General features: G+C 41.5%; 1 protein-coding gene across 2 annotated transcripts in view; it reads left to right on the plus strand.

Moving 5' to 3' along the window:
- The window catches only part of TRPA1 (transient receptor potential cation channel subfamily A member 1), a 32223-nt gene extending 26124 nt beyond the window's left edge, over nt 1-6099 (plus strand). Inside the window, exons 27-28 of one of the 2 annotated variants that reach the window (XM_083517220.1) lie at nt 816-967; nt 4120-6099. In XM_083517220.1, the coding sequence (XP_083373346.1) occupies nt 816-967; nt 4120-4130 (163 nt within the window). In that variant the 3' untranslated portion in view covers nt 4131-6099. Of the gene's footprint in view, nt 1-815; nt 3745-4119 lie in introns of those variants that run through there. The other variant, XM_083517221.1, reaches the window with a different exon arrangement.
- The last annotated feature ends 19881 nt before the right edge of the window (nt 6100-25980 follow it).

Raw genomic sequence — 25980 nt, forward strand, 5'->3', positions numbered from 1 at the left:
CCTTCCATAGTTCATGCTTTAATACAGCTTTGGAAGCACAGAGATAAAACAACCACTGTCCTGGTTAAAAATGAAGACATAAAACAGATGAAAAAAGATACTTTGCATCCTATGAAAGGAGTAGCAAAATGCCCTTGAGAAAAATCATCAGTATTGCAATGCATTGTTCATACTAAAGAAAGGTAAAGGTACCCCTGCCCGTACGGACCAGTCTTGCCAGACTCTAGGGTTGTGCGCTCATCTCACTCTATAGGCCGGGAGCCAGCGCTGTCCGCAGACACTTCCGGGTCACGTGGCCAGCGTGACAAGCTGCATCTGGCGAGCCAGCGCAGCACACGGAACGCCGTTTACCTTCCCGCTAGTAAGCGGTCCCTATTTATCTACTTGCACCCAGGGGTGCTTTCGAACTGCTAGGTTGGCAGGCGCTGGGACCGAGCGACGGGAGCGCACCCCACCGCAGGGATTCAAACCGCCGACCTTTCGATCGGCAAGTCCTAGGCGCTGAGGCTTTTACCCACAGCGCCACCCGCGTCCCATTGTTCATACTACTAAATAATTAATCCATTTGCCTGCAGATATTTCCCTTTCTGTTTTTTCACTGTGGATTGATGCAGTTCTCTGGATCAGAATTAAATTAAAATAGCCTAAAATATAGAAATAGCATAGCTTAAAGTAGTATAAGTACGCTTTAAGTATTTTTTTTCTTTTCAAGAGATGAATGAACTATATTGAAAGTTTTTTTGTATTTAATGTTATGAAGAGTTCTGCATCCTAAAATAAATAAATAAATAAATAAATGTCTTTTTGTGTTTTAGGCTTAAAGATATTGCAGCACTTATGGAGAAACAGCATGACCTCCTTAAACTGGTTGTTCAAAAAATGGAAATCATATCTGAGGCTGAGGATGAAGACACAAACGATCTATTCCAGCACAAATTTAGGAAGAAGCAGTTGGAGCATAAAAACAGTAAATGGGATACAGTATTAAAGGCAGTGAAATGCAAACCTCCCGAGATCTAGAGCTGCCCCCAGCAGCAACTGAGGGAGGTGGCTTTCAGGCAGGAATCATTTACCACATGTGAGGCAAGGAAGAGAGGAGATGAAAGTTTGCCCTTTACCCAAACCATCCAGATGTAGCAGTGAGGGTATCCTGGGCAGCACTATGCAAATGTATAGTTGCTGACTAGCAGACCCCGTAGTCTTCTCTGTTTTAATCATCCTAACTAGTCAGCAACTACTTGTCTGTAGGATGCTATCCCTACCTCACGTTTCTCTGTGATGGCTTTTGCTAAGAGTGTGCTTAGCACTATTCAAGCATACTTCCTTGCACTTAGTTGTCTAAAATACTCCCTTCCCTCCTGGCTGCCTTCTGATGGCTATGTTTGAAAATTGGCTATCCCTTCCTACTTATCAGAGGCTGCTGGTTTCTGCCAGAAAACCACTTCACTAGCTACTTCTGGCTGTAGCGAAAACGCTGTTTGAACGTTGTTCTATTTTATGTCTATATATTTCTGCCTCAGCTATTGCTAAAGACAGGGCCTCTTCTCCAGTTGCATGGTTATAATACTACTAATGGAGTTTGCATAATGTAAAGAGAGATGTTCTCGGCCAGAGAGTGTGTTAAATACCTCTTAACTCTTTATCTTATCACATGTAACGTGAACACAAACGAAGAGGATAAGCAATGATTTAATGTAGCAAATAGCTGGTTCATAGAATACTCAGTCAGCACAGGTCCCAGTTAAATCACTGGAGCATCTCAAAGTATATGTGTAAGAAGTATATGAATAGGAAGTACAGTTGACTTGCAACTTGTGGAATTGCAGCTTTACATATTTGGTAGCCTGCCGTAATCGCACAGATATAATGCATGCAAGGCGGAGAGCTTAAAAAGATCTTTCCACAGAGGTTTTCTTGCAGTGGAGAGCTTTTAAGCTCTCAGACTTATTTACTGGCTCTGGGAAGCTCTTGTGTATGATCTGGGAAGGTCTCGCAAGATATTGTAAACTGCCTTGTGTGTAAAGGTAAAGGGACCCCTGACCATTAGGTCCAGTCGTGGTCAGAAAGGCAGCTTACAAATTAAAAGTGAAATGAAATCTCGCAAATGTCTCCAGAGTCAGTTAAGCAAGACAGAGAGTTTGTTACACACGTAACAGAGCACAGAACAAGGTAGTATAGTCCTTCAGTATCCCTTCCTCAAAGCACTGTGATTGAAGAGCTCCAATCAGCCTTTCTCAACCTGTGGGGGTCCCCAGATGTTGTTGAACTACAATTCCCATCACCCCTAGCTAGCAAGGTCAGAGGTCAGGGATGATGGGAGTTGTAGTCCAACAACATCTGGGGACCCACAGGTTGAGAACCACTGAAATTTCCAGCCAGTCACAAAATAGATTTCTAACCTGCCTTCCTATGCTGGCATCATCTGTCTTTTCCAAGCAGGAGATGGAATGCTTCAATTTTTGCAGACACAACGTCTGCAGGTGGTTTTATTTTTAGAATATCAGAACCTCTTAATTTCCTTATATAGTTTCAGAAGTGGTTTAGAGAGATCCTGCTTCAGCTCAAACAAGCCCCAAATCTGTACAAAGCAGCCTCCTCAGTACGTAGCTCAGAATTCATCCAGATCTAATGCCCATTCCTATGCATACACTTGGATTTATTGTATATTGATTTAAATTTGTGTATAACCAAGTTGCTCCTTTTCACTCTCACTTCTGTCCATGGGATAGTCAAACCCTCTGCTTAGCTCTCAATCCATTGAACTTTAGGGGTGGAATCCTGTGAACACTTACGCATGAGTAAGCCCCACTGAAATGGGAGAGTGTGACAAAGTATGAACTTCTGAAATAGTAAATGCTACTTTAAGAAGGCACATTTTTGTTCTCTGTCATTTCTGGCAGCCCTAGTCATTTCATATTCTATTCATTATAGCCTCATTCATTTTTCTGTACTAAGTTAATCACGGTGGATTCCTAGCTTGTCTCCCAAAGCATTTAGTGTTTTCCATTCCAAATGCTATGAAATATTCAGGTGTAGTAAGGCCATCAGCCCTGTCATGATTCGGACAGAATGGATAAATGGCCCCCCCATTTCACAAACAATTAAAAAGGGTTGTTACCTTCAGCATGGAGGACTTTATTCTTCAGATTGGACAGTTTTCATGTACTTAGTGCACAATACCTTCTCCCTTCCCTGCACACAGTTCTCTCAATGTTTCAGTTTGCTAAACAATGGGATGTTTCAGAACTGTGTCTTGTGATAAATGATTGAAAGCACAGTAATATTAATGAATGGGAGAAACTAATCAAAAGGATTTTCATTTGTTTGCCCCATCTGTTTCTATTTTTCATTCATTTCTCGTGATACTTGGAAACTAATGGGGCTCATTCATTTGTTTTTTAGTTTTTTTGGGGGGGGGAATTGCACCCCTAGTTAAAATGACTAAATGCATATTTACCTGTGGGACACAATAACATAGAAACAGAACACTGAAGTACAAAGGAATATGGAATTAAATTGGGGCATGTATTCGCTTGATTAACAATCTAATGCAGCTTGCTTAAATCTCACTTGTTTTATCTTAAGCACTGGCTCTGCTGTATCACAATTACATGATGTAACCTATTAAGCATGGGCTAAAATAATATGTCAGTCTGTGTTGCTATTAACCATTGTTGGAACTGTGTAGCATTCTTCCTTTTCCATAAAGATCTCAATAAAACTGTCTTTGCCTACGCCTAACAACTGTCATTCATTCATTCCCTTTTGTGATTACATATGTGATTTGTTATCACATTTATAGATTGCATTATTCTCTATGTGGAAATGATTGCTAGATAGATATAGATGGATATCTTAAATAGCACAGCTCTGCTCTCTTTAAAAGTGTAAGGAAATTTCTGTTCGGCTTTCAGAAATTCACATGGAGGGTGGCTCTTTCGAAGTGACCGGAGGTCAAACTCTGCCTGCCTATGCAATGCTATGCCTGCCTATGCAATGCTATTCAAAGAAGGATTCTAGCCTAGTGGTCTTCCTGGTATGCTGCCTTTTCATGAACAGGAAGAGTTTGACAATGTGACATTCTCGCCTCTAAACATTTCATTTGCCCAATTCTATTAGATCTAAAGTAAGAACATAAGACGAGCCCTTTTGGATCAGGCCAATGGCCCAACTAGTCCAGCATCCTGTTCTCACAGTGACCAACCAGATGCCTATGGAAAGCCAGCAAGCAGAAACTGAGGGCGAGAGCACCCCCTGTACTTGTGATGCTCCTCAGCTGCTATTCAGAGGATTACTAAATTCCTGCTCCTCCAGTGTGAACTCTTGCATTAAGTGAACTGGGCTAAGAAGCTGAAGGAACTTTATCATCTATGGGCTCTCCTGGCACTATGGTGTGGTGCCTTGCTAGCACGGGGACAACATCCCTAATGTTCCTTTGCAAAGCCTTTGCAATTCAAGGTATCCAAGTAGCTACAGACAGGATGTGCTCATGCACCAGGTATCTACAGCTCTGTGGCGCTAGCACAGCTGCGTCTGGTGAAGTGAGTTTGTGAAAGTGGAAATGGTTATTTGCAGTGTTGACAGTCCATCATAACAACACTAGAGGGCAGTGAGTGCTAGTATTTTTTTTATGGGATTTTATCTGGCCGTTATAACATTTGTTTGGATGAAGAAAGGACCGAGTGCCTTAACCTTAGTAGTGGAATAAGCTACAATTTTACTAGCCGATGTTCCAAGGCACAAAACGCAGTGACATTTGACACTTCTAGGGAAAGTGTGTAGGAGTGAGCCCTTTTACCATGTCCTAACTATTTGCTGGTACATATGTTTTCTTCTTTCTTTAAGCAAGTGATTTGGAACGGTTTGTTTTTGTTCTGCTTTTGTCTCACTCATGAAGCAGCTGTCATGGAGGCTGGGAACATGCATAACACTCTGTAGCCCTCGCCACCCCCAGATGCATATCTAAAGTTAACCTCAGAGCCACTGCTTGGATTTGGCTGTCAGAGAAGACCGTTTCGTTTGGTGGTGTTAGCAGCTTCCCAAAGCTCCAAGTGGTTCTGTTTTATTTACTGAGACCTAGACACAGAAGTTTCACAACTCACGAAGATGTACAGCAACTATTTTTCCACAGTTCAAGGTAACCACACAGCTTGGAAACCCTCAGCACAACTGCAGGCCTCAGTGTTGTCTGGCTCCAGCACACTAGTGTTGCTGAGGGAACAAGGAAACACAAAATAATTTCATATTATTTGAATATCATTTTCAAAATCTACTTGTGCCTGCATTTTAAAGGTACTATAAATATTAATTTCCAAATATTACATGATACACATACATAATAAAACAGATTAGCATTCAACATGCCAATATTTCTTTAAAAATAGTGTGTTGTTCTCTGCAGAGCCTCCTGAGGGTTAAGACCAGCAGGTGTCTTGGTAGTGAAGGAGAAGTGTCCTGGGACAGGGCATTCTCTGTGGCAGTCATGGAATTCCCTCCCCACAAAGATGTGTCTGGTTTCTTCAATATACAGTTTTTTGGCTCCTGAGATCAGGGGCGGCTCCGCTATGAATCTTAAACTTCAGGGCCCCTAATCCCAGTGGGGTCCCTGAAGCAACTCTAGTCTATGTTGCTATAAAAAGTTTGCTTAATAAAGTGTCTCAGCCATGTATATAACATTTCCCTAATTTTCATTCTCTCCATAACTCGAAAACTAAAAGGCATAGGAATTTTTTGTCCACACCAGTGACTTTGACATGTGAGATAATCCAGTACAGCAATTTTAATCAAAATCTGACATGTAGTAGTTAACAAAATAAAATAAAATAAAATAAAGTGGTGACCTGTCATGGAACGACCCCCATTGAAGAAGATAACCGTGCTTACCCAGACCTCATTGCTGGTTGTGAAGGGGTCCCCATGACTCTTCAAGCTTCAGGGGCCCCCAAATGTAGTTTTGCCACCGCCTGAGATGTGTGTTTTCAGGGCCTATTCCTGTAACTGTACACTGTTTTAACTGTTTTAAATAATGAATTTTAAACTGTTGTATCCCACCTTGCGACCTGCTGGTGAATTGTGGATAATAAATGTAATAATAGTAAACGTTGCTATTATAATTATTATGGAACCGTAACATATGGCCAGTGCAACTCTTCCCACTGGCAAGCCATGCATAATAATACAAAAATGAGGTGAAGTCACTGCGCCAGTTGCATCACAGCATTCAGAAACACCTTAAAACTGTGTAGGGGCTGGACAAGACAGATCTGGGTTGTGTTCTCTACCTCGCTGCCTCCTGAGCACTCTACCCTGGGGCAGTTGCATAGGCAGATAAGAGCTCATCTCTGCAGATCTTGGGATTGGATTGCCCTCTAATGAATGGGTCGAAATAAGTTCCACTGAGGATTTTCTTTTGAGTCAAGTTAGATATGGCCAGGCCCACTGTTTGACCTACTTTATGAAGCTCACAATTAGCCTTACTGAAGTCAAATTTTCAAGCTGCAAAATTACATTTTGAGCAAGCTTCCAATGCTAGGACAAATAACTGTAACACAACCCTTGGATAAACTGTTGTTTATTATGAGTGCTGGGGATTGTAGGTCTGTTAGGGAACTCCTAACAGCACCCTTAATGAACTACAGTTCCCATGATTATTTAGGAGAAGCCAAGAATGTTAAAGTGGTACAAGAGTGGTGTGGATGTGATCATACTCCCGTGACCCCTGACCCCTGGCAATGCTGGCTGGGGCTGATAGGATTTATTGTCCAAAACTTCTGGAAGGCATCAAGTTGCCACCCCTAGGCTATAGGCATACAGAGGATTATAAACTTTTTAAAGGATTAGAAATATATTTTACATGAAAACAATGTTGGAAACCAGCCATTTCTAGAATTGAACTACAGAGAAAATTAGAAATAGCGTTATACAACATATTCTGAATAGAAATCCAACACTGTGTGAACCAATATGAAGGAATGCTATTATTCAAAATTCAGAAGAGTAAAATAAAATGTTTGCAGCATGCGATGAATTAGCAAATGCATATTTGTGACCTTGAAATGTCATACAAACTATTACAGAGCCCACAGAAGGGAAAGGAACCTACAATATTCTTACAATATTGGGTGGGTGGGGAATGCACCAATTAACAGAAGTGAAAACTAAACCCAACCTATATTCCCAAAGCAGACAGCTTAGAAAAACATTTGCATGACCCATGGTCATACAAAATAACCATAAAACAGCAGCCTCATGAATAAAGATAGCCAAGGAAAGAAGAAAAGGCTACAGGTCTCCCCCAAAAGGTGCATGAATATCTCCAGATGAAATCATGAGATTTGTTAAGATACACATGCTTGGGGCCAAGTCAGGAATGGAAAAGGACTGCCTGATTTGCAAAAGATTAGGAAGGCAAACATCTCTACCACAATATCACCTAATTCATTGAAATAATACAATACAGTGGTACCTCAGGTTACATATGCTTCAGGTTACAGACTCCCAGAAATATTACCTCGGGTTAAGAACTTTGCTTCAGGATGAGAACAGAAATCGTGCTCCAGCGGCGGGCGGCAGCAGGAGGCCCCATTAGCTAAAGTAGTGCTTCAGGTTAAGAACAGTTTCAGGTTAAGAACGGACCTCCGGAACGAATTAAGTACTTAACCCGAGGTACCACTTTACAGAGATACATATTTCAATGGTTTTTGGTACAGGAGTGAAGCAAAAAATGAAGTGAAAGAAAGGGTTTGTATATGGATGGTCATTTACATCTATATACAAGGTGGGCCCTGCAAACTCACCACCATATGCCTGTAACCACTTGGTAAGATGGTCATCCATAAACCGGTCATCCATATTGTCCTGTCAAGTTGTGATGCAAATTCTACCAGGCTAATCAGAATTCCAGGAAAGCAGGAGAGTGGGAAGATCTTTTATAATCAATTGAAGGGAAATATAGATGACCTGCTAAGTGAGTGATTATATGCACTCTGTGAACAGGGTTGGTTCTACTATTAGGAAGAATGAGGTGGCAGCTTTAGGCAATCCCTCCCACTGCTCCTGAGCTCCAGCCATTTCCTTACTCCTGAGTAGCTTCCTCAGAGGAGACAATGTTTGTGCCCTGCAAGCCCTTGCTGAGTGGTTATCATCAACATTTAGAGACGAATGCTCAGTGAACTTGAGCTGAATACAGAATCCCGGCTGGAGGAGCATCCCTGATTACAACCACACTGAAACTCTGGGTTTAGTAAAATATGAAATCTAATGTTTATTATAGACAATGCATGTTGATAGGAAAGATTATAGTTCTATCTAGCTAAGGTGGAATGGCACTGAGCCATGCTTGCTCTTGCATCTCAGCAAGAGAGCTCCAAATATGTTTTCTTTCTCATGGAGAAGTAGTTGGGGTAAGGACTGCAACTGTAAGATCCTGTCTGTGAGTCCTGGAAGACCTGCTTCTTGCTTGCAGGCCTCTTCCCACTTGGCTTGGGAGGGCAGAGCCCTGACTGACTCCAGCTACAAAAGCTGAGGCTGATTCTTGTAGCCCAGTCCAGCCTTGTGCAGGTCTACAATCTTGTCCCTGACATCCTTGGACAGCTCTTTGGTCTTGGTCATAGTGGCTATTTTGGAATCTGCTGGATTGAGTGCTTCTGTCGACAGGTGTCTTTTGTACAGGTACTGTAATGAGCTGGGATTACAGGTAAGACCTCTCCCTTACAGCAGGTGCTTGTAATCTCAGCTCGTTACATACAGTGAAGATACCAGGAAGGCTGACATCTGGCCGTTTGATAGGGGATCAAATACTTATTTCATTTATTATAATGCACACAAATCTCTGACTTTTGTCTTCTGGGTTTCTGGGGGTTTTCCTGTTGTTATTCTGTCTCTCACAGCTACAATAAACCTACCATTAAAATTATGGACTAGTCATTTCTTTGTCAGAGGGCAAATGGGCAAATTTAGCACGGGATCAAATACTTTCCCCCCTCACTATAGCAAGGGTCAGGTGCAGTGCTGAGGAACTAACAGCAAGGTGTTGAAGGACAGAGTGCCACATAAAACACAATCTACCCAGCACCCCATGCTCTAGCCTGCTAGCCTCAGGTAGGGGTGGGCCTATCTGTCAATTGGGGTTCCTTGCAGTTTTTCCAAGTCTTCACATCAGTTCTCCACATTTCATTTCAGTTTGAGATTTATTTATTTGTGAACGAAATGAAAAGTCCATCAGCATTTTGGTATGAATCTATCCTAATAGGGGAGGTGTTTGTATGGAGCTTTGCCTAATGTACACATTTCTGCAAAGCAATTTCCCCTCATGCAACACATTTGCCATTTTATCTGTGCCTTTTTATGCACACTTCAGTCTAGTATATACATATTTTTGCACACATTGCTTGACTGAAGAAAATTTGGAGGAGTGCAAGTTTTGAAGGATGGCTCTTGTTTCCATCTGAATATAGTTCCAGAAAATCTGAACTAAGTATTTTTGCTGTTAAATGTGAACTGAGTCAAATTTCTCTGCCATCCCTACCCTCAGGTCCAATGGAGGACACTGTCCTAGCCTAGTGCCAAAGGAAGACTGAACTGCCAGTGTGGCCAGCTTCAGTGGAGTGGGGGTTCACCCCAGGCAGCAAAATGTATTGGGGGTTGCATTGCTGGGAATACGGCAAGTTATCCCATTCTGGGCCATTCTTTGACTTCAATCTCGCCCCCTCTGTAGGTGCAAGTAGCTGCAGAGGGGAACAAAAAATAGGTATGAGCACCCATCTTGTTTAGTTTTTTTCCTTCCATGGCTAATAGCAGCTGGGGAGGTTTGGTGAACTGGCATAGGTGAAATGATTCAGTCCCACTCCCCAATCCAAATTCAGCTCTCTCTCTCTCTCTCCCCACATAATAAACAAAGTACTCAGAGAACAAATGGCCCAGTGGTCAGCAACTAACGTATGCCTGGGTTGGGAGACCTGATCACAGCTCTCCCATGTTACCTTGCCTAGTTTACCTTTTGGTTTCTCTTTGTACCAATATGCAAGACATGGGTGCCTGCTGCCTTCGGAGAACTTGCCCTTGGCCAGAAACTGGAAAAGGAGAATTTTGTTCCCATCCCTTATAGAAACTATGATTCATAGAAGCACGTACTTGTGAGTTTCATAGTCTTAAGTGCTTTCCTGTATCTGGGCCATAGATAATGAAGTCAGCCTTTGGAAAGGGAAGCGGGAAGCAAAGGCAGAGGGGATGATGAGGTGCAGGTGAATAATCTGTTGGTGCCTGAGCTGGAGACAAGCAACAAGGCTGGTTATTATTTTGATTTTCAGAAAAGAAGATGAGCAAAGATGTTGCTAATACCTCTCAGCAAAGTAAGAAAAGAGGGAGGCACATGCTGAGAGAGTTCAGAGTGGGGTCAATAAAACAAGAACACGAACCATGAGTCACAACTCCACTCTAGCTGAGCTGTAAAATCGACGTCCAGCTATATGAATAAGCTCAACAAAACCTAATGAGTCCTGAGATGCTCATAAAGCATGGAAGATCTCAAATGAAATCAATTTTTAAAATGTCACTATATGTGGACATTGGCTTTGGCTTTTCTGTTTTTTTCCTAGCTATTGTGACCATTACAGTTGCCGCAATGAACATCGGTACTTTTAAAACAACTAAAAAAACAAACCCAGACTAATTCACTGTAGCTTGAATCTATGTGGATGGATGGGCATACCTGATTTTAAGCACATTTACTTGGAAATAAGTCCCACTGTAAACTTATGCTCAGCAATCAATACCTGTTTGGTCATCTGAAGAAGTCCAGAATAGCTAAAAAAAACCTGCAGATAATAACACAATAAAGTTAATTCAAGGGTGCTGTATTCTGGATGTTTATGTGTGTGTATGTGTATGCATACCTTTGTTCCACAATCAGGACCACTTTACCAGGTCAAAACTAAGGGAAATGTCATTATAGATCAGGTGTGGAGAACCTTTGGCCCTCCAGCTGTTGCTGAACTATAACTTCCACCAGCCCCAGCAAATATTGTTAACAACCAATGACAATGGGAGTTATAGTAGTTCTGCACACCTGCTCTATAGCAACATTTCCACCTCATAATAAAGGCCGCAACAGTTCAAGTTGTGAGGGAATAAAATGGCCTGAAGTGACTCACCCTGTGGTGATTGATGGTACTCATTTGTGCATATAAAGTTACTGCAAGTGTGTCAGCATTTGTAATGTTTCCTCTATACATTAAAGTATATGGTAGGTGATGATTTCATAAAATGTACTGCAATTAAATTATCAGGTAGCCCAAAGGCAAGTAGGATATTCACAATCGTTTAATGTAGCAGAGTAGTAAAAGGCAAGAAATGGACAACAGGTGGTAAAATGAATGGAGTGTGTGTGGTCCTTCATAAATCCTTTCTGAAAGTCTTCAGAGTCACAGATATTTGTGGCTGCCCTTATTTGGTCTAATGTTTCACGTTGGCACTTCTAAGAAGCTGCCCAGCACACTCTTTTAGCAGGGGACTCAAACCAGTAAGAAGTCCACTTTTCAGAGGTGGGGATGGGAGATAAAGTTGGTTCAACTGACACTTTAACAGAAACTTCCTTAATCTGTGCTCCCCAAAACAATACGGGGAACAAAACACAGCTATCCTTTGAAATGTGCACTTCTCCAAATTTTGTTATGCAGTTCTCCAACTCAAAACTGTGCACAAAAGTGTGTTTATCTTAGAGGAAAGGGGGGGATGCATACAGTATATTAGTGAAAATAACTCACAAAAATGCATTTTATTAGTAGACATTGCTTGCGAAAACATGTATATTAGGAAATACGTAACCTATTATGACAACATCAGAATACATTTTCTAAGTAAGGATTAGTTAAATTTGCAATAATAGCATGTAGAAACTGTGCCAGATTAAGTGTGAGCAAGCTTTCGGAAGCACTCAAATCCAAAAGAGCCCCCCCCCCCCCAATATTTTTTCTTGGTTTCAGAATCTGAAGCTTAGAACTATTAATGGATTTCAAACAATTGGAAATGGGTTCATAGCTAATGGATGTATAGGCTATAATCCAGAGAGCTACTTTAGGTACATACAAGAGCTTGCTTGGATCCAATGGATTCCCCATCTCAGAGAAACAGATTGCTATGGAATATCACAAACTGCTTTCAAGATTATAGCTGTTTGTGATGTAGATTCAGGGATCTGCTGTTTGATCAACACCAGTCGGAAGTTCTGCTTTGGATGCAGACCTGGTCACACTATTATCTGGACTAGAGCCATAACTTTGTACGATGCAATCCCATTTAGAGCATTATCCTGCAAGTTAAGCCTATTTAGGAATAGGATTTCCATAAAAGTTAGGCACAACTTCAAATGTAGATAGCAGCAGACAAGCAAAACCCCTCAAGGTGTTGTGAATTGTGTTAAGTCACACGTTTCAATATACATAAGGCTACATAGGTAAAGGTAAAGGGACCCCCCCTGACCATTAGGTCCAGTCGTGCCCGACTCTGGGGTTGCGGCGCTCATCTCGCTTTATTGGCCGAGGGAGCAGGCGTACAGCTTCCGGGTCATGTGGCCAGCATGACTAAGCTGCTTCTGGTGAACCAGAGCAGCACATGAAAACACCGTTTACCTTCCACTGGAGCGGTACCTATTTATCTACTTGCACTTTGATGTGCTTTCGAACTGCTAAGTTGGCAGGAGCAGGGACCGAGCAACGGGAGCTCACCCCATTGCGGGGATTCAAACCGCTGACCTTCTGATCGGCAAGTCCTAGGCTCTGTGGTTTAACCACAGTGCCACCCGCGTCCCTGGCATAAGGCTACATACTTGCAGTGAATTACATCAGACACTTTAGAATTACTCCAGATAGATTGGAGTACTTACCCCTGTAATAACCTGCCTATATAGTAGGATTGGCAGAGAAGTTCTTTCATGGTCCCACCTGTAAGTGAAGCACATCTGTGGTAGACCCAGAAGAGGGCCTTTTCTGTGGTGGTGCCATGTCTGTGGAACTCTTTCCCTCCTGAGATTCAATCACTGTTGTAACTGGGTATCTTCCATTCTCAATTAAAAACAAATTTCATTCTCCCAGGCTTTTACTAGGGATTGATGTGCTATAAATTGAAGACTGTTTGCTCCAGCATTGCTGGGGTGGATCTTATGCTGAGTTGTCTGCTGTGAATCTTTTGTTTTACTCTTTTTGGTGATATTTGCAGTATGGCTTATATATGCATTTTATTTATTTTTGTAACACACTCTGGGATAAGGAAAGTCATACAGGGTGGTATATAAGTTCTATGCATAAGCATACATACTGAAAGAGTAATAACATTTTCGGGACCTGCCATTTAAGTGGGGATGGTTCTGATTTCAGTGTCTCAATTCTGTAACCATACTGTACACAAATTCAAGGCTCTGCTTCATGCACAAAAGGTGCCAAGGTCAGTTATTATATGAACATCTACAATGAAAAGAATCTCAGGAAGACACAGTAGCAAAGTCCTCTGCCTGAGACCTTGGAGCACTGCTGCCAGCCTGAGTCAACAGTATTAGGCTAGATGGCCCAATGGCTCAAGGATAAAATGGCAGCCCATTTTTGTCGACCATTCTGATCACACAACATATTCCTCCATCTCAGGAAGCTGGTCAAGGGAATGTGACAAATGGCTCTGATGGAAAATCTTACCTTTAAAGTAAAGACTCAAAGAAATGGTCTGGATGCTGATAAATTTTATGCCATATGGTATAGATTTATTGAGCATATAACAAAGTCTGAGGGCATTATTCACACACACACACACACACACACACACACCACTACTCATGGAACACTATGGGCTATATTTGACATCAATAGGGAACCTATTTGTCATTTATTTAAAATTTTATTGTCCCAGGCTTGTTTGTTTTGATTGTTATTAATACTGTTCTGTATGTGTTCCTTTTAGGTACCTTAAACTTGATGGGGAAAACTTAACAACACTTAAAGTTAATTTTTAAAGAAGAAGAAGAAGAAGAAGAAGAAGAAGAAGAAGAAGAAGAAGAAGAAGAAGAAGAAGAAGAAGAAGAAGAATGTGGAGCTCACCTACAAGCAAATTCCAGTTTGATGGATATCAGAGACTTTCATATTTGAGGGTTTGCATTTTTGGTCTTGTTATCGTTTGGGATTTGTTTGAACCTGGTCCTTTGAAAATAAGTTAAGAAAAGTGCTTCCTGCTCTCTCCACTGCTCTCTTTAATTGTTCATTTGGGAAGACTGAATGATTCATTGATAGGCGCTTCTTGGGACAGTTTGGGCATCTTTATTTCCTAAGAAGGAAGCCAGTCTGGGACTTTGAGCCTCTTACTTTTAACCTGCGACTTAAACTTTAGCCTTAAATGTAGGGAACCATGGAATTATCTGTGAAGCCTTTCATTAATTCCTTTGTGGTGTCCCTCCCACCCTTTCATCTGCCATCCCCTTTGCATCTTCATCAGCAGCACACTGAGTGATGCTTGTTAGCAGCTGCAAGTCTGCCAGCACCTTGAGCAATCTCAGATATGCTTCATGGGTGCTTTGCTGCTGTGTCCAACTCGTTCGCCTTCCTCCTACAGCTCCACTCGTACACACAGGAGGCCGTCAACCCGAGTGAAGCAGGACATCCTCCCCCCACCACACTTACTCAGACAGATCTATTAAAAGGCTCATATAAATCATTGTTATGAGCCTACTGACTCATCCTGGATCACTGAAGAAGACTCTGATCTAACGTTTTCTGGGTCTAGACAGCACCAAAGTGTTGATGAATCTTTATGGAACCCTTATCTTGTATTTTCAACAGCAAAACTCAAGCTATGTTTTAGCAAGGTTGTTTATGTATCTAATCAAAGTAGGCCAGGAAATGTGGAAGACAGCACAGGACTGCCTGAGAAACATAATATTTGTCAGAAAGCATTAGCTCAGTCTCTCTTTCTTTCAAGGGGTGATAGATGAACTGTGGCCTGAAGTTCTGTTTAAATTATGTGAAATAATGCACTAGTGGTTACATCCATCCTAAGCAAATCATTTTCACTCACTTGAGCTTTTCTGCAAAAAATAAAATAAAATCAAAAATCCTTCTAATACTTAAGGATGCATAAACATAGCTGTCAACTTTTCCCTTTTCTTGCGAGGAATCCTATTCAGAATAAGGGAATTTCCCTTTAAAAAAGGGAAACGTTGACAGCTATGTGCATAAAACAAAAAAGGGAGTCTTCACGTGACTCCCATGAGGACATTCCTGTCTCAATAAGTTGGGAGAAACCTACCTCTGCTAAAGTGTAAGCACCAAGTCACACTCTGCTTTTATATAGCAAACCTAATGTGAAACCCCCATGTAATATGTGGGACCAGAACTGTTTTTGAACCATGTGCTAGAGACAAGATTTAAAAGAGGATTGGACAAAATTATGGAGGAGGAGGCTATCAATGGCTACTAGCCTCCATGATCAGAGGCAGTAATTCTTTTGGGTTCCAGTTGCTAAACACTACAGGAAGGGAGAGTGTTCTTGCTCTTGGGTCCTATTTGAAGGTTTTCCACAGGCATCCAGTTGGCCACCGTGAGAACAGCTTGCTGAACTACATGAGCCATTGGCCTGATCCAGCTGGTTCTGCTTAAGTTTTGTTTCTATCCCACCATTTTTGTTTCCCCCCAATTCACTTACAAATTATCATTGCAGCTTCAAACATTTTCTTAATAAGGTAAAGGCATGCATCTTACACAAATGGGGCTGTTGTTTACAAATTGGTTAGGTATGATCAAGATCTAATGGAAATGGAAGGCAGTTGGGAAGTTCCTCATTTAGCTTTCCCATGTGTGTTCTTAAGACTTACTTGGGAAACCGGTTGAAATATTTTAAGCTTTGTTACTTTGTTCCAATGCATGTCTAATACATTATTATTACCAGTTTAATCACGTAACTAGTAACTTGATCTTCAATAAGTTGTATTTCTCCTGCTTACCAGGAGGTAGGGGTGAAGCAAGGCTGATGCAAGGAAACTATACTGATGAAGCCAATCTACACCACACCTTCATTCTATCTTCTACTGAGTAGAATACTGCCAAATTGTGATGGACATAATGGATGGCCATTGGCACTGTGCAAATTCAACTTTTGTTGATAATCTTGGGAGCAGGTTTCTCTGGATCTCAATCCAGTGGGAAACATATTTCATTTGCTCAAACTATAGTACTCTTCCAAATAACTAAAATTATATACATATGTTCGCATTTTTATTTGGAAGAATATTTTGTTTTATTGAATTAGTTGGGGTTATATTTAAGTAAACATGTTTAGGATCTGGGAATTAAGCAACATATATTAATTAACACCAATACTGAGTTTCACTTCTTAAGGGAAATTTCATTGATTAGCTTCTCATGTACTTTCATACTTAAATATGATGGCAACTGGGATTTCTGTGAAGGAAGGAAAAAAATCCCATTAACATATCTCCTCCACTCCACCCCAATACGCTTTAATAATAAAGGAGAACCACTTCGGCTGATTATTTTTCTGTCGTATGAAATATGACTTCAAAGAAACCTCACTGGTTTCCTTTTCAAGGTCCTTCTGTAAAGAAAGTAAGTTTTGGATGGCATACAGCAGTGGAATGCTACCTTTTTGTAAGATTTATTGAGAGTCTTGAAGGGCTCAATGAGCTGGAGAAGGTAACTTTTTATGCTACCTCATTCAAGACCAATTTAATTCATGTTGGTTCTGAAACTGCAGCCACAATATTAGCTGTGAGTTCATAAATTGGTCCTTAGTGTAGCTGACCTGGGTGAACAGGGCAGACAGGAGTTAGCAAATAGAAAAATAAAAATTGTCTGATTATTTGGTTTGCTGCTTTTTTTACCAGGTTATTGCATTTCGGATTTTAGTCTCACTTCTTTTCTTTTTGTTAATACAAGAAAATACTCCCTCTGTTAGCTTAAAACATGCCACTAGCAATAACAGCTGTCATATCTTTTCTGAGATTAACCAGACTATACTGGTGAATTCTATCAAACTCAAAACTAGTTAAGCAAGTTATGACCAACAGGCTAAGGGGTCAGCCTTAGACATACTTAGTGTAGACCCACTGGAAGCAATAGGACTTTAGTCTCATTGATTCCAATGGGTTTACACTAAGTACAATTAAAGATGGATCCATCCGACAGTTTTATTTGCCTCCACCATTTCTTATAAAAAAGAAAAGTCTTAGCTGAGTCCCAAGGTAGTGATCATACTTTTTGCTAGTCATGAAGCAGTCAGAAAGGACAGTTTCCCTGCAGTGAACATGTGTAAAGCTGGTCTCCTCCTCTCCTGTAAATTATAAACTTTCTATCGTCAGTAGTAACTATTCTTGGTCAGGAAAAGAAGCATGGAGAATGAGGCCATCATTGACTATTAGCCATGGTGGCAAGTATTCTAGCTTGTTTTGGAGATGGGTTATATCTGAATACCAGTCTGCTGTTTGGAAAGGTAGTTTGGAGGCCAGGCGAAAGAAGGGCAAGATCAAGCAACAGTGCAGAAGTACACCTTAGTTTGAGAAATGACAGCAGGACAGATATGTTACACGTTTGACAAAGTGAAGGGAAGATGCACAGATGAAAGGCTCATCTCTCACTTCTTGAGAAAGAAGGTAATATTTCAAGCTATGCTTCTGTTTTCACAAGGCTAAAGTGTTAAAGTATATGCACAACAAAGGATGACCCAGCTTTCCTTCCACCTACGGATGCACAGGACTGGCGTCAAGGGTCGACATAGATGGGCATCTGCCAAAATCACTGCTATGATTCCCCTGGACATTCTTGCCATTGCAACCTGCTTGTTCTTCTGCCTCTTCCTCTGGCCCAGACACCAGTGGGAGTGAGAGGAAGAAACAGTAAGTGCCAGATATTCCTGTGTACGCCGGATATTTGGCCACTGTTTCTTCCACCAGCTGGATTTTCAGGTGTTGCTTGTAACATAGTGCAGTTAAACTCTGTATTGGTAAAACAATTCTCGCTAAAGTGCCCTTATTTTACCATATTGGTTTCTATAGTATTGCTGCTAAGTCTGTCAGCATTTATGTTTGTTTTTCATTTCAAAATACGGTTTAATCTTTTTTCCCTTTGATTATATTACTAGCTTTAAAGAATTTTTCCAGGTCTTAAGATAAGCACTAAAGCATTTCCCTTCTCACATTTATTGAATTCCATGAGCCAAAGGGCTCTTGAAATTCAGTCCAAATTAATTTGCCAGGGAACAAATTTGTGAACCTCTGGCCCTTCACCTGTTGCTTACTTCTAATCCCCACCTTCTTTGACCATTGGTCATACTGGCTGTGGCTCATGGGAGTTGGAGTCCAACGACAGCTGGAGGGCAGCAGGTGAGTTATGCTGATCTTAACAAAGCTGCAGTCATTCCATTGCACATTCAAGAACGGTGAAAGATCCTTGAACGATCCAAATGTTGGACCTGCCTAATATTTACAACACAAACATTCCAAAGAGTGTCAACATCCATAATAACACTCAGCTTTCAGGCATCCCTTTCAACACTTGCAAGTACATCTAAGTCTCCAAAGAATTAATTAAAAGCAGGTGTTTGAAGCATCCCATTGCCTTTCAATGCAAAGATGCAAAGTATGTATTTCTTAAAGCATGTTGCCATCACTATTAGCTGAACCCATTAGAATCTGACTTTGGGTTCAGATATGGCATCATAATGGCCTGCTGGTTGATGACCTTTTTGGGGAGTGCAGCCTTGTTGATTTCCTTGACTTCTGAGTGGCTTCTCAGTGATACAATTGACCATGGTATCGCCATAGAAGTGCATCTGACATCTTCATTACACAGCTTTCAACATGCCTCTTTACCCTGGATTTTGACACACCAACTGTATATCTGTGATTTTAAACTGTTTTTAACATTGTGTTTTAATTGTTGCACCCCCATGGGACCTTAAGATGAAGGGTGGGTAAATGTTAATAATATTCATCATCAACAATGATAATCAAGCACCAAACTAATTGCTGCCTTCTTCTGACTCTACTGCAAAGACAGGGAGAATCTGACTGCTGATTACATGGGAGCCCAGCCTGTAAAAACAATTGACTTTGCTTCAGAATTCATGTCATTTGCACATTGCACATTGTGGCCATTTTACTTTGGCGTGAAAGTAGTGGTTATCTTCTAACAATATTATTCTGAGAAAGTATCAGAGAAAGTTATTATGGCACTGACTCCCCAGCTACATTATTTTAAAGAGGGGTTAGCTTTCCCCCATGTATTCTTCCTTTATCTAAAGCAGATGCTCAGGTTGCTGCCTTGAACAGGTGGCTATGTGAGAGGCATTTAAACCTTTCTCTGCCCCCCTGCTAGTTTGCACCTTCTACATTGCTTACCAAACTGTTTTTAGCCTGGAATGAGGGAAGTAGTTTAAGAGTAAGAGGTACCATCTTCTGTTGGGTCTAATGTTAGGGTCTTATCTTGCTTTTAGGTTCCAGAAGGTGGTGCTGGAGAATTGTTACTGATCTTGGCAAAACTCTCCTGCGGATTCTACTGGGGTTTATTTTTGTCCTCTCATTGTTTTAATCTACATTAAATTTCTGGGAGGTCATAAGAAAAGCCCTGCTGGGTTAGACCAAAGGCCCATCTAGTCCACTGGCCTGTTCTTACAGAGGCCAACCAGATGCGTATGGGAAGCCCACAATCAAGAACTGAGTGCAGCAGTGCTCTCCACACTTGTGAGTCCAAGAAACTGGCATTCAGAGACATACTGCCCCGATAGTGGAAGCAATGCTATATGTAATTGTCTAAACTGCTTTTAAAGTCATCCAAGTTAGTGGCCATTACATCATGGCAATAAATGGGTTGCTACCAATATGCTGATGTTATCCAACTCTGATGCACCTTTCCATCGACACAAGCGTGGTGGTTATATTAACCGTGAATGGCTGCCAGAGGTTCATAACGAGCTGAAGAAACTGAAACTTCTTATATAGATGAGAGGGATTTGCTTAGTTTAGGTGGTCCTAGTCCTGGACAAGTTGTGGAATTGCCCTTCTTGAATGAGGTCACAGTTCCCCTGAAATAATAATTCTTAGATTCAGATACTCTCCTGGATTTGCAAGTGAACCCGATGGCCAGGAATGTATTTTCCAAACCAGCCTTACCTACTTTCGAAATAAATTAGTGTAGACAGTCAAGGGTGCTATTAAGTAGCATCTGGAGGATTAACTACCAGACTTACCATTCACAGCTTTATTTGAGATAGCAGAAAAGATAATATGATTGAGATAATTACCTGTAACAAAGGTAGAATAACATAGGTCTGGCTGAAATTAACCCAAAGGAAAACCAAAGCATAGCTAGCTAGCCTTTGCTTGAGGACTAACTGAGCATGCCATGAGACAAAATAATAGTGAAGAAATTAAATAACTGCATCAGCCTTTGCAGCCAGCAGAGTAAATAAGCAACTCTCATATATAAAATTGATGGCCCCAAAGTCTTCAGCTTAAATACTATTCTACAAACACTACATTTAGAATACTTCATAAACCACTAAGTACATAGCAAATGCAAGTATCAGCATAGGCCACCATTGCTTCCTGCACTCCTCAGGCAACATAAACTAGCAGCCTCATTTCCCTTTGTGCCTCATCCACCTTGGCATCCGCTTACCTTGCATTAAACTTGAACCATGAATTACATGAATGAGCATATTTGTTCTGCTCTTTCTCAGATACCAGATGTTTGACCAATGGCCAGCCTCTCAAGCAGACATACTAGTTGACATTTCCTTTGTTATATTTTTCCATCCTGGCTCTTATAATATCTTGGTGCTTTTCTGATCATAGCCATTGAGTTGATTCTACCTCAGTGCTGACAAAACCCGGTTTCCATCATAGATTCCTCTCCTGCATACAGCTCACCTCTCTTTTTAAACAGGGCCTGCCCAACCATTAGAGAGAGTGAAGCATCTGCCTCAGGTAGCAGATGCTGAGGATAGGAAGCTGCAGCATGGCAGTGGAAGACAGAGTTACGTGTGCCACACAGCCTGCCCTGCACCCCTAAGCTAGTCTATTGTCTTGTGGAAGATGTTGTCCTGTTATGTGTGGAACCAAGATTCAGCTGCCCGTCCAGTTGCCATCTGTACATGTAACCTTCCTGTTTACCAGACCTTTTGGTGCCTTAACAATACTGTTTCTGGCAACCCTGAGATCACTGTGTGGAAGAAGGTTAAAAAATGTATCTGCTTTTAGATGATTTTAATTGTAATTGTTTTTAGAATACTTTAACTGTTTTTTAATGCTTTATTTTTGTTTTTAAATTGAGTATCCGTTTGCCACCCTAGGCTCCTTGGGGAGGGAGAGTGAGATAAAATTCAATATACAATAAATAAGGGAATAGTGTGCAGCCCTTTCACAATACAGTCTACAAAGATTCAGTTGAACAGGTTGTATTTCAATCAACATTTTGCAAAATAAGATAAGCTATCCTCTCATGGTTTATGATGTCAGCAAGTTCCCTTGATTGAAATACAGTTTGAAATCCACCTCTTTCTTCCTGGCTGCAGTATATTTTGGGGTTGATTTTTTCCCCCCTCAGTAGATTTTAAAGACAGCTGTGTGAATTAATGAACTGATGTGAGAATCAGGTTTGGCTGTGAGCCCCGTTTAAAAGTCATGTAGATGACCTCATAAAAACAGCCTAAGAATGCCTATTTTGCTTGTAAAACAAATCTATTCCCTAATAACACCAAATGCCCACATAATTCAATGCACATTTTTAACCCAAAATTATTGCTTCATAAGACAGGGTGAAAATTTCCCATGAAGAGAACATTTAGCCAGCACAGACTACTATAAACTTTAATTGATATTTCACAGTATGTACAAGTTGGCTCCCTGAGGAGGGTAGAATGTCCCTTTTTGCACCTGCGTTCTAACAGCAATCTTATAAGATTTCAACCATTAACATTTTCATTAATAGAATTCATACATAATTAATGCAATCTAAGTTTCACAAAGCTTTCTATATTTAGGTTACTCATCTTACACCATATTGACACAGAACCACTAGAACTTCAGAAACAGAGTCCAGCCATCTAATTAAATGGTTCTAGCCTATAATATTGGCAGAGGAGTCAAGTGGGTGGTGAAGTCTGGCTATTTAAATACTACTGAAGTTAACTGGAGCTAAACATCTGAATTGTCTACTGGTTTTACATTTGCATGTATTTTAGATAGTTGTTTTAAAGATTTAGGGTGCAAGTCAAACCCCTGATCCACAGCTTCGGGTGGGGGGAGGGGTTGGATGTAGTGAAGGTCCCCCTAAACCCAGCCCAGAACAGCTCCACTGACATCATTCCCCCATCACAGAACTCACCCTTCCACTTTGCTAAAGTTATAAGTTTAATCTACATTAAAGGTGTCTTTGAATGCATTGTAATTGAAATGCTGTAAAGAGAAAGTTACCTTAAACAACAGGTTTCACTCTGTGTCAGCAAATACTAGTATTTTCCCATTACAATTAGCTAAATTTATGGGATATATAGCCGGCCTCAGCCGGCAACATGCTGAACACTAATTAATGCATGAAGGGCTTAAGACCATAGTGAAAGTTGTCCCGCCAGGCTTTGCTAGGTCACACCCAGTGGCGTAGCGTGGGGGGTGCCAGGGGTGCCGACCGCACCGGGCGCAACATCTGGGGGGGGCGTGAGTCCAGAGGGAAGGGACAAGTTCCTTCCTCCGCTGGGCTCCCCGCCGCCACCGCCAGCCTTGCGCCCTAGCGCGCGCGCCCCCCGCTGTCGCTGTGGCTGCGCTCCGCTCACTGCTCGCAGGAGGAGCAGCCGCTGCAGCAGCGCCGCCGCCGCCACCGACGCCTGGCCGGGCACGGGCAGCCTCTGCACCCTGCCGCCGCCGCCATCCCCTCGGCCCAGCCACAGGCGGCGGCTGCTTCTGCCTCCATCCTCCTCCGGGCAAGCAGCGTTGTTTGCGCGGCAACTCGCAGGTTAGGGGTTGGGGGGGCGCAAATTACTTGCCTTGCCCCGGGTTAGGGGGCGCAAATTACTTGCGTTGCCCCGGGTGCTGACAACTCACGCTACGCCGCTGGTCACACCCCTTCACCTTGAGAAAAGGGGTTATCAAACCCTTTGTTCTTTTCTTTTCCCTACCATGAGGGGGTGGAAGGATGTCTGGGCTGGTCCCTCCAAGCTCAGACTGTGTGGCTTTAGCCAGGCATCTTTGTGTTTCCATGCAAACAACATAGAGACATTTGCCACGTTTTGAAACTTAAGTTGTACTGCCTGTCTTTTCCTGCTGCTGTATGGAAAAACACATGAACCTGACCTTTGGAAAGTTTATAAGTAAACCATTTTTTACTTACCAAATGTGTGGTCTCTTTCTATGCTAAGGAGAAGTGGGGAGCTTTGGAAACAATTTACAAGGGCATATATTAAAGGCCTAACAGCCTATATTTCCACACTATACTTTGCTGCATGTCTTGTTATTCTAAATCTCTGCTGGGGCTCTCTCACCAAAGAATACTTGCCCCAAACCTGGATCTAGGCATCCATGGAATTCTCCTTTTATTCTTTAACAACAACAAAACCAATTAAACCTTCCCAAAGAAATTGGAGAAACCAGTAGGAAAAAAGTTTATTATCTATCAGGATTTTTTACAGCAAATAGGTCAAACAAGCTAAAAAGTAAAAGAATTGTCAGGCAAAAAAAGAATCTATTTTTTTACATTATTATTTGCTAAAATTAAGCAAACCTGCTGAAACTCAGTGGCTGCTTTGTGCTGCTGCATTTTATAGCAGTTATCTGGTTGGAAGGCTAAAGAGGAACAGCTGCAAGATCACAAGACACACATTTTTAAAACAATGAACTGGAGCCCTGTCGAAATGAATCCGCTTAGACGTGGATGGTAGCAAGGATCACAGAGCTTTCAACCCGAGGATTAAGATGGACATTTTGCTCTACACAGGCAGCACCTATGGGACATCATTTGGTGCCCTCACTCTCTCAGTTCCACAGGGGAATCTCCCTTTCACGGTGCTGCAGCATCATTTTACACTAATGTAAAACGCTTTGTGCTGATGTGGTTGTTGGCATTGCATTCTACATGCTCACATGTTGGCACAAAGTGACAAGCATTTCTGTTGACTTCTAGGGCCAATAAATATTTGGGATTGTGGTAACATCTTTCACATAGTGTGGCCCAGCCTTTGTACTGCGACAGCTAGACTGGATATAAACTTGCCCCCTGGTGATCTCAGCATTGTCTTGGGAGGATTCTGATTTTGAATATCCTCCAGATATTCAGATCCTCCAGATATTCTTTTAATGTTCAAATATTTGCTGTCTGAATTTAACACCCAACGATATTTTGATTTAAATATTTCATATCTGACAGCTGACATTTGACTACAGACCCTCTGAGTGTCCCTATTTTCCAGGGACGTCCCTGATTTAGAAAAGCTATCCCGGTTTCTGATTTGATCCCGGAATGCCCCACCTTTCCTTAGGACATCCCTATTTTCATTGGAGAAATGTTGGAGGGTATGTGAATATATTTGATAGCCGGCATGGAATGGTATTCAGTCTTGGACAGTAATAATAGCTGATAGTTGGCAGAATCTCTCAGTGCTTTTCAATCCACTGAAAACTCTAGCTAAATAGGGGTAATTCACAAAATCACTGTCATGAAACACTGTCCACTTGTCTGCCAAGAAACTCCTGCACATGGTACGTTCTAAAGTTAACATACAGTTCCATCAGCCATCCTCATCTCCCCCTGGTGTGGCCTTGAATACACCAAACCTTTTTCTGGTGACTACTCATTGCAGAGGAAAACCATTCAGTAGCAGTGGGCAAGCTTCGTGTCTCCGCTCCTCCACATGCAGCTGCTGGGTGACCTTGGGTTAGTCACACTTCTCTGAAGTCTCTCAGCCCCACTCACCTCACAGAGTGTTTGTTGTGGGGGAGGAAGGGAAAGGAGAATGTTAGCCGCTTTGAGACTCCTTCTGGTAGTGATAAAGCGGGATATCAAATCCAAATTCCTCCTCATTATTATTATTAAATAAAATTTATACACCATTTGATTGTAAAAAACACACCTCAAAGCAGTTTTCAAAAGATGAAAGTAGTAAAATCAAGGGAAAAACCCCACAATCATAGTTTGAAACATACAAAAGTTAAAATACTGAAACAGATTAAAATTATCTCAACTTTCTAAGCATCAGGGTATGAATGTTTATTATTACGGCCAAACAGCCAACATACAAGCAACACAGAAGGCTTGTCTAAACAAGGATGTTTTAGCAGGTGCCAAAAAGAGTACAGTGAAGTACAGTGCTTGAGCTCACTAGACAGGGAGCGCCAAAGTGCAGGTGCTGCCACAGTAAATGATCAATTTCTTACAAATATCTTGCAATGTATGTCTCAGGCTTATATTTTTGTTGCACCGTTTTTATGGAGATCTGATTGCAATGAGAATGGATCAGCTCTTTACACAATCCTATAATTCAAATGTTAATTCCGATCATGTGTGAAATGTATTTATCTATGGAGGAATCGATCGGTTCTGTCCATTTGAGCACGCCACATCTGGGATGGTAGCCTCTTTTTATAAGTAAGACACAGTAAATTCCATAATCCATGTGAAATAATTTTAACCCAAATGAGTCTTTTGTATCCTTCTTTCATGGAGATTGCTTAAAACAAGGCACACATGTTTCATCAGTAACAGTACCCACAGTGAGAAAAGGAAGTTTTACATCATGTCTTAAATCAATCATTCTTGCATATTTGAAAAGAGCAAGATAAAGCGGCTCAAACCTAAGAAACGACAACTGTTTTCTTTCTCAGGAATGGGAATGCATATCGTCTCTGTGCAATAAATGCCCCCCTTCCTTGCCACTACAGCAGTGTAACATGCTCTGTAAAATCCAGTTCCCTTCAAATCAGTGGTTCTGCAGCCTACTGTTTAA

This window comes from Podarcis liolepis (assembly GCF_965112155.1).
Source record: "Podarcis liolepis genome assembly, chromosome: 8".
NCBI lineage: Eukaryota > Metazoa > Chordata > Lepidosauria > Squamata > Lacertidae > Podarcis > Podarcis liolepis.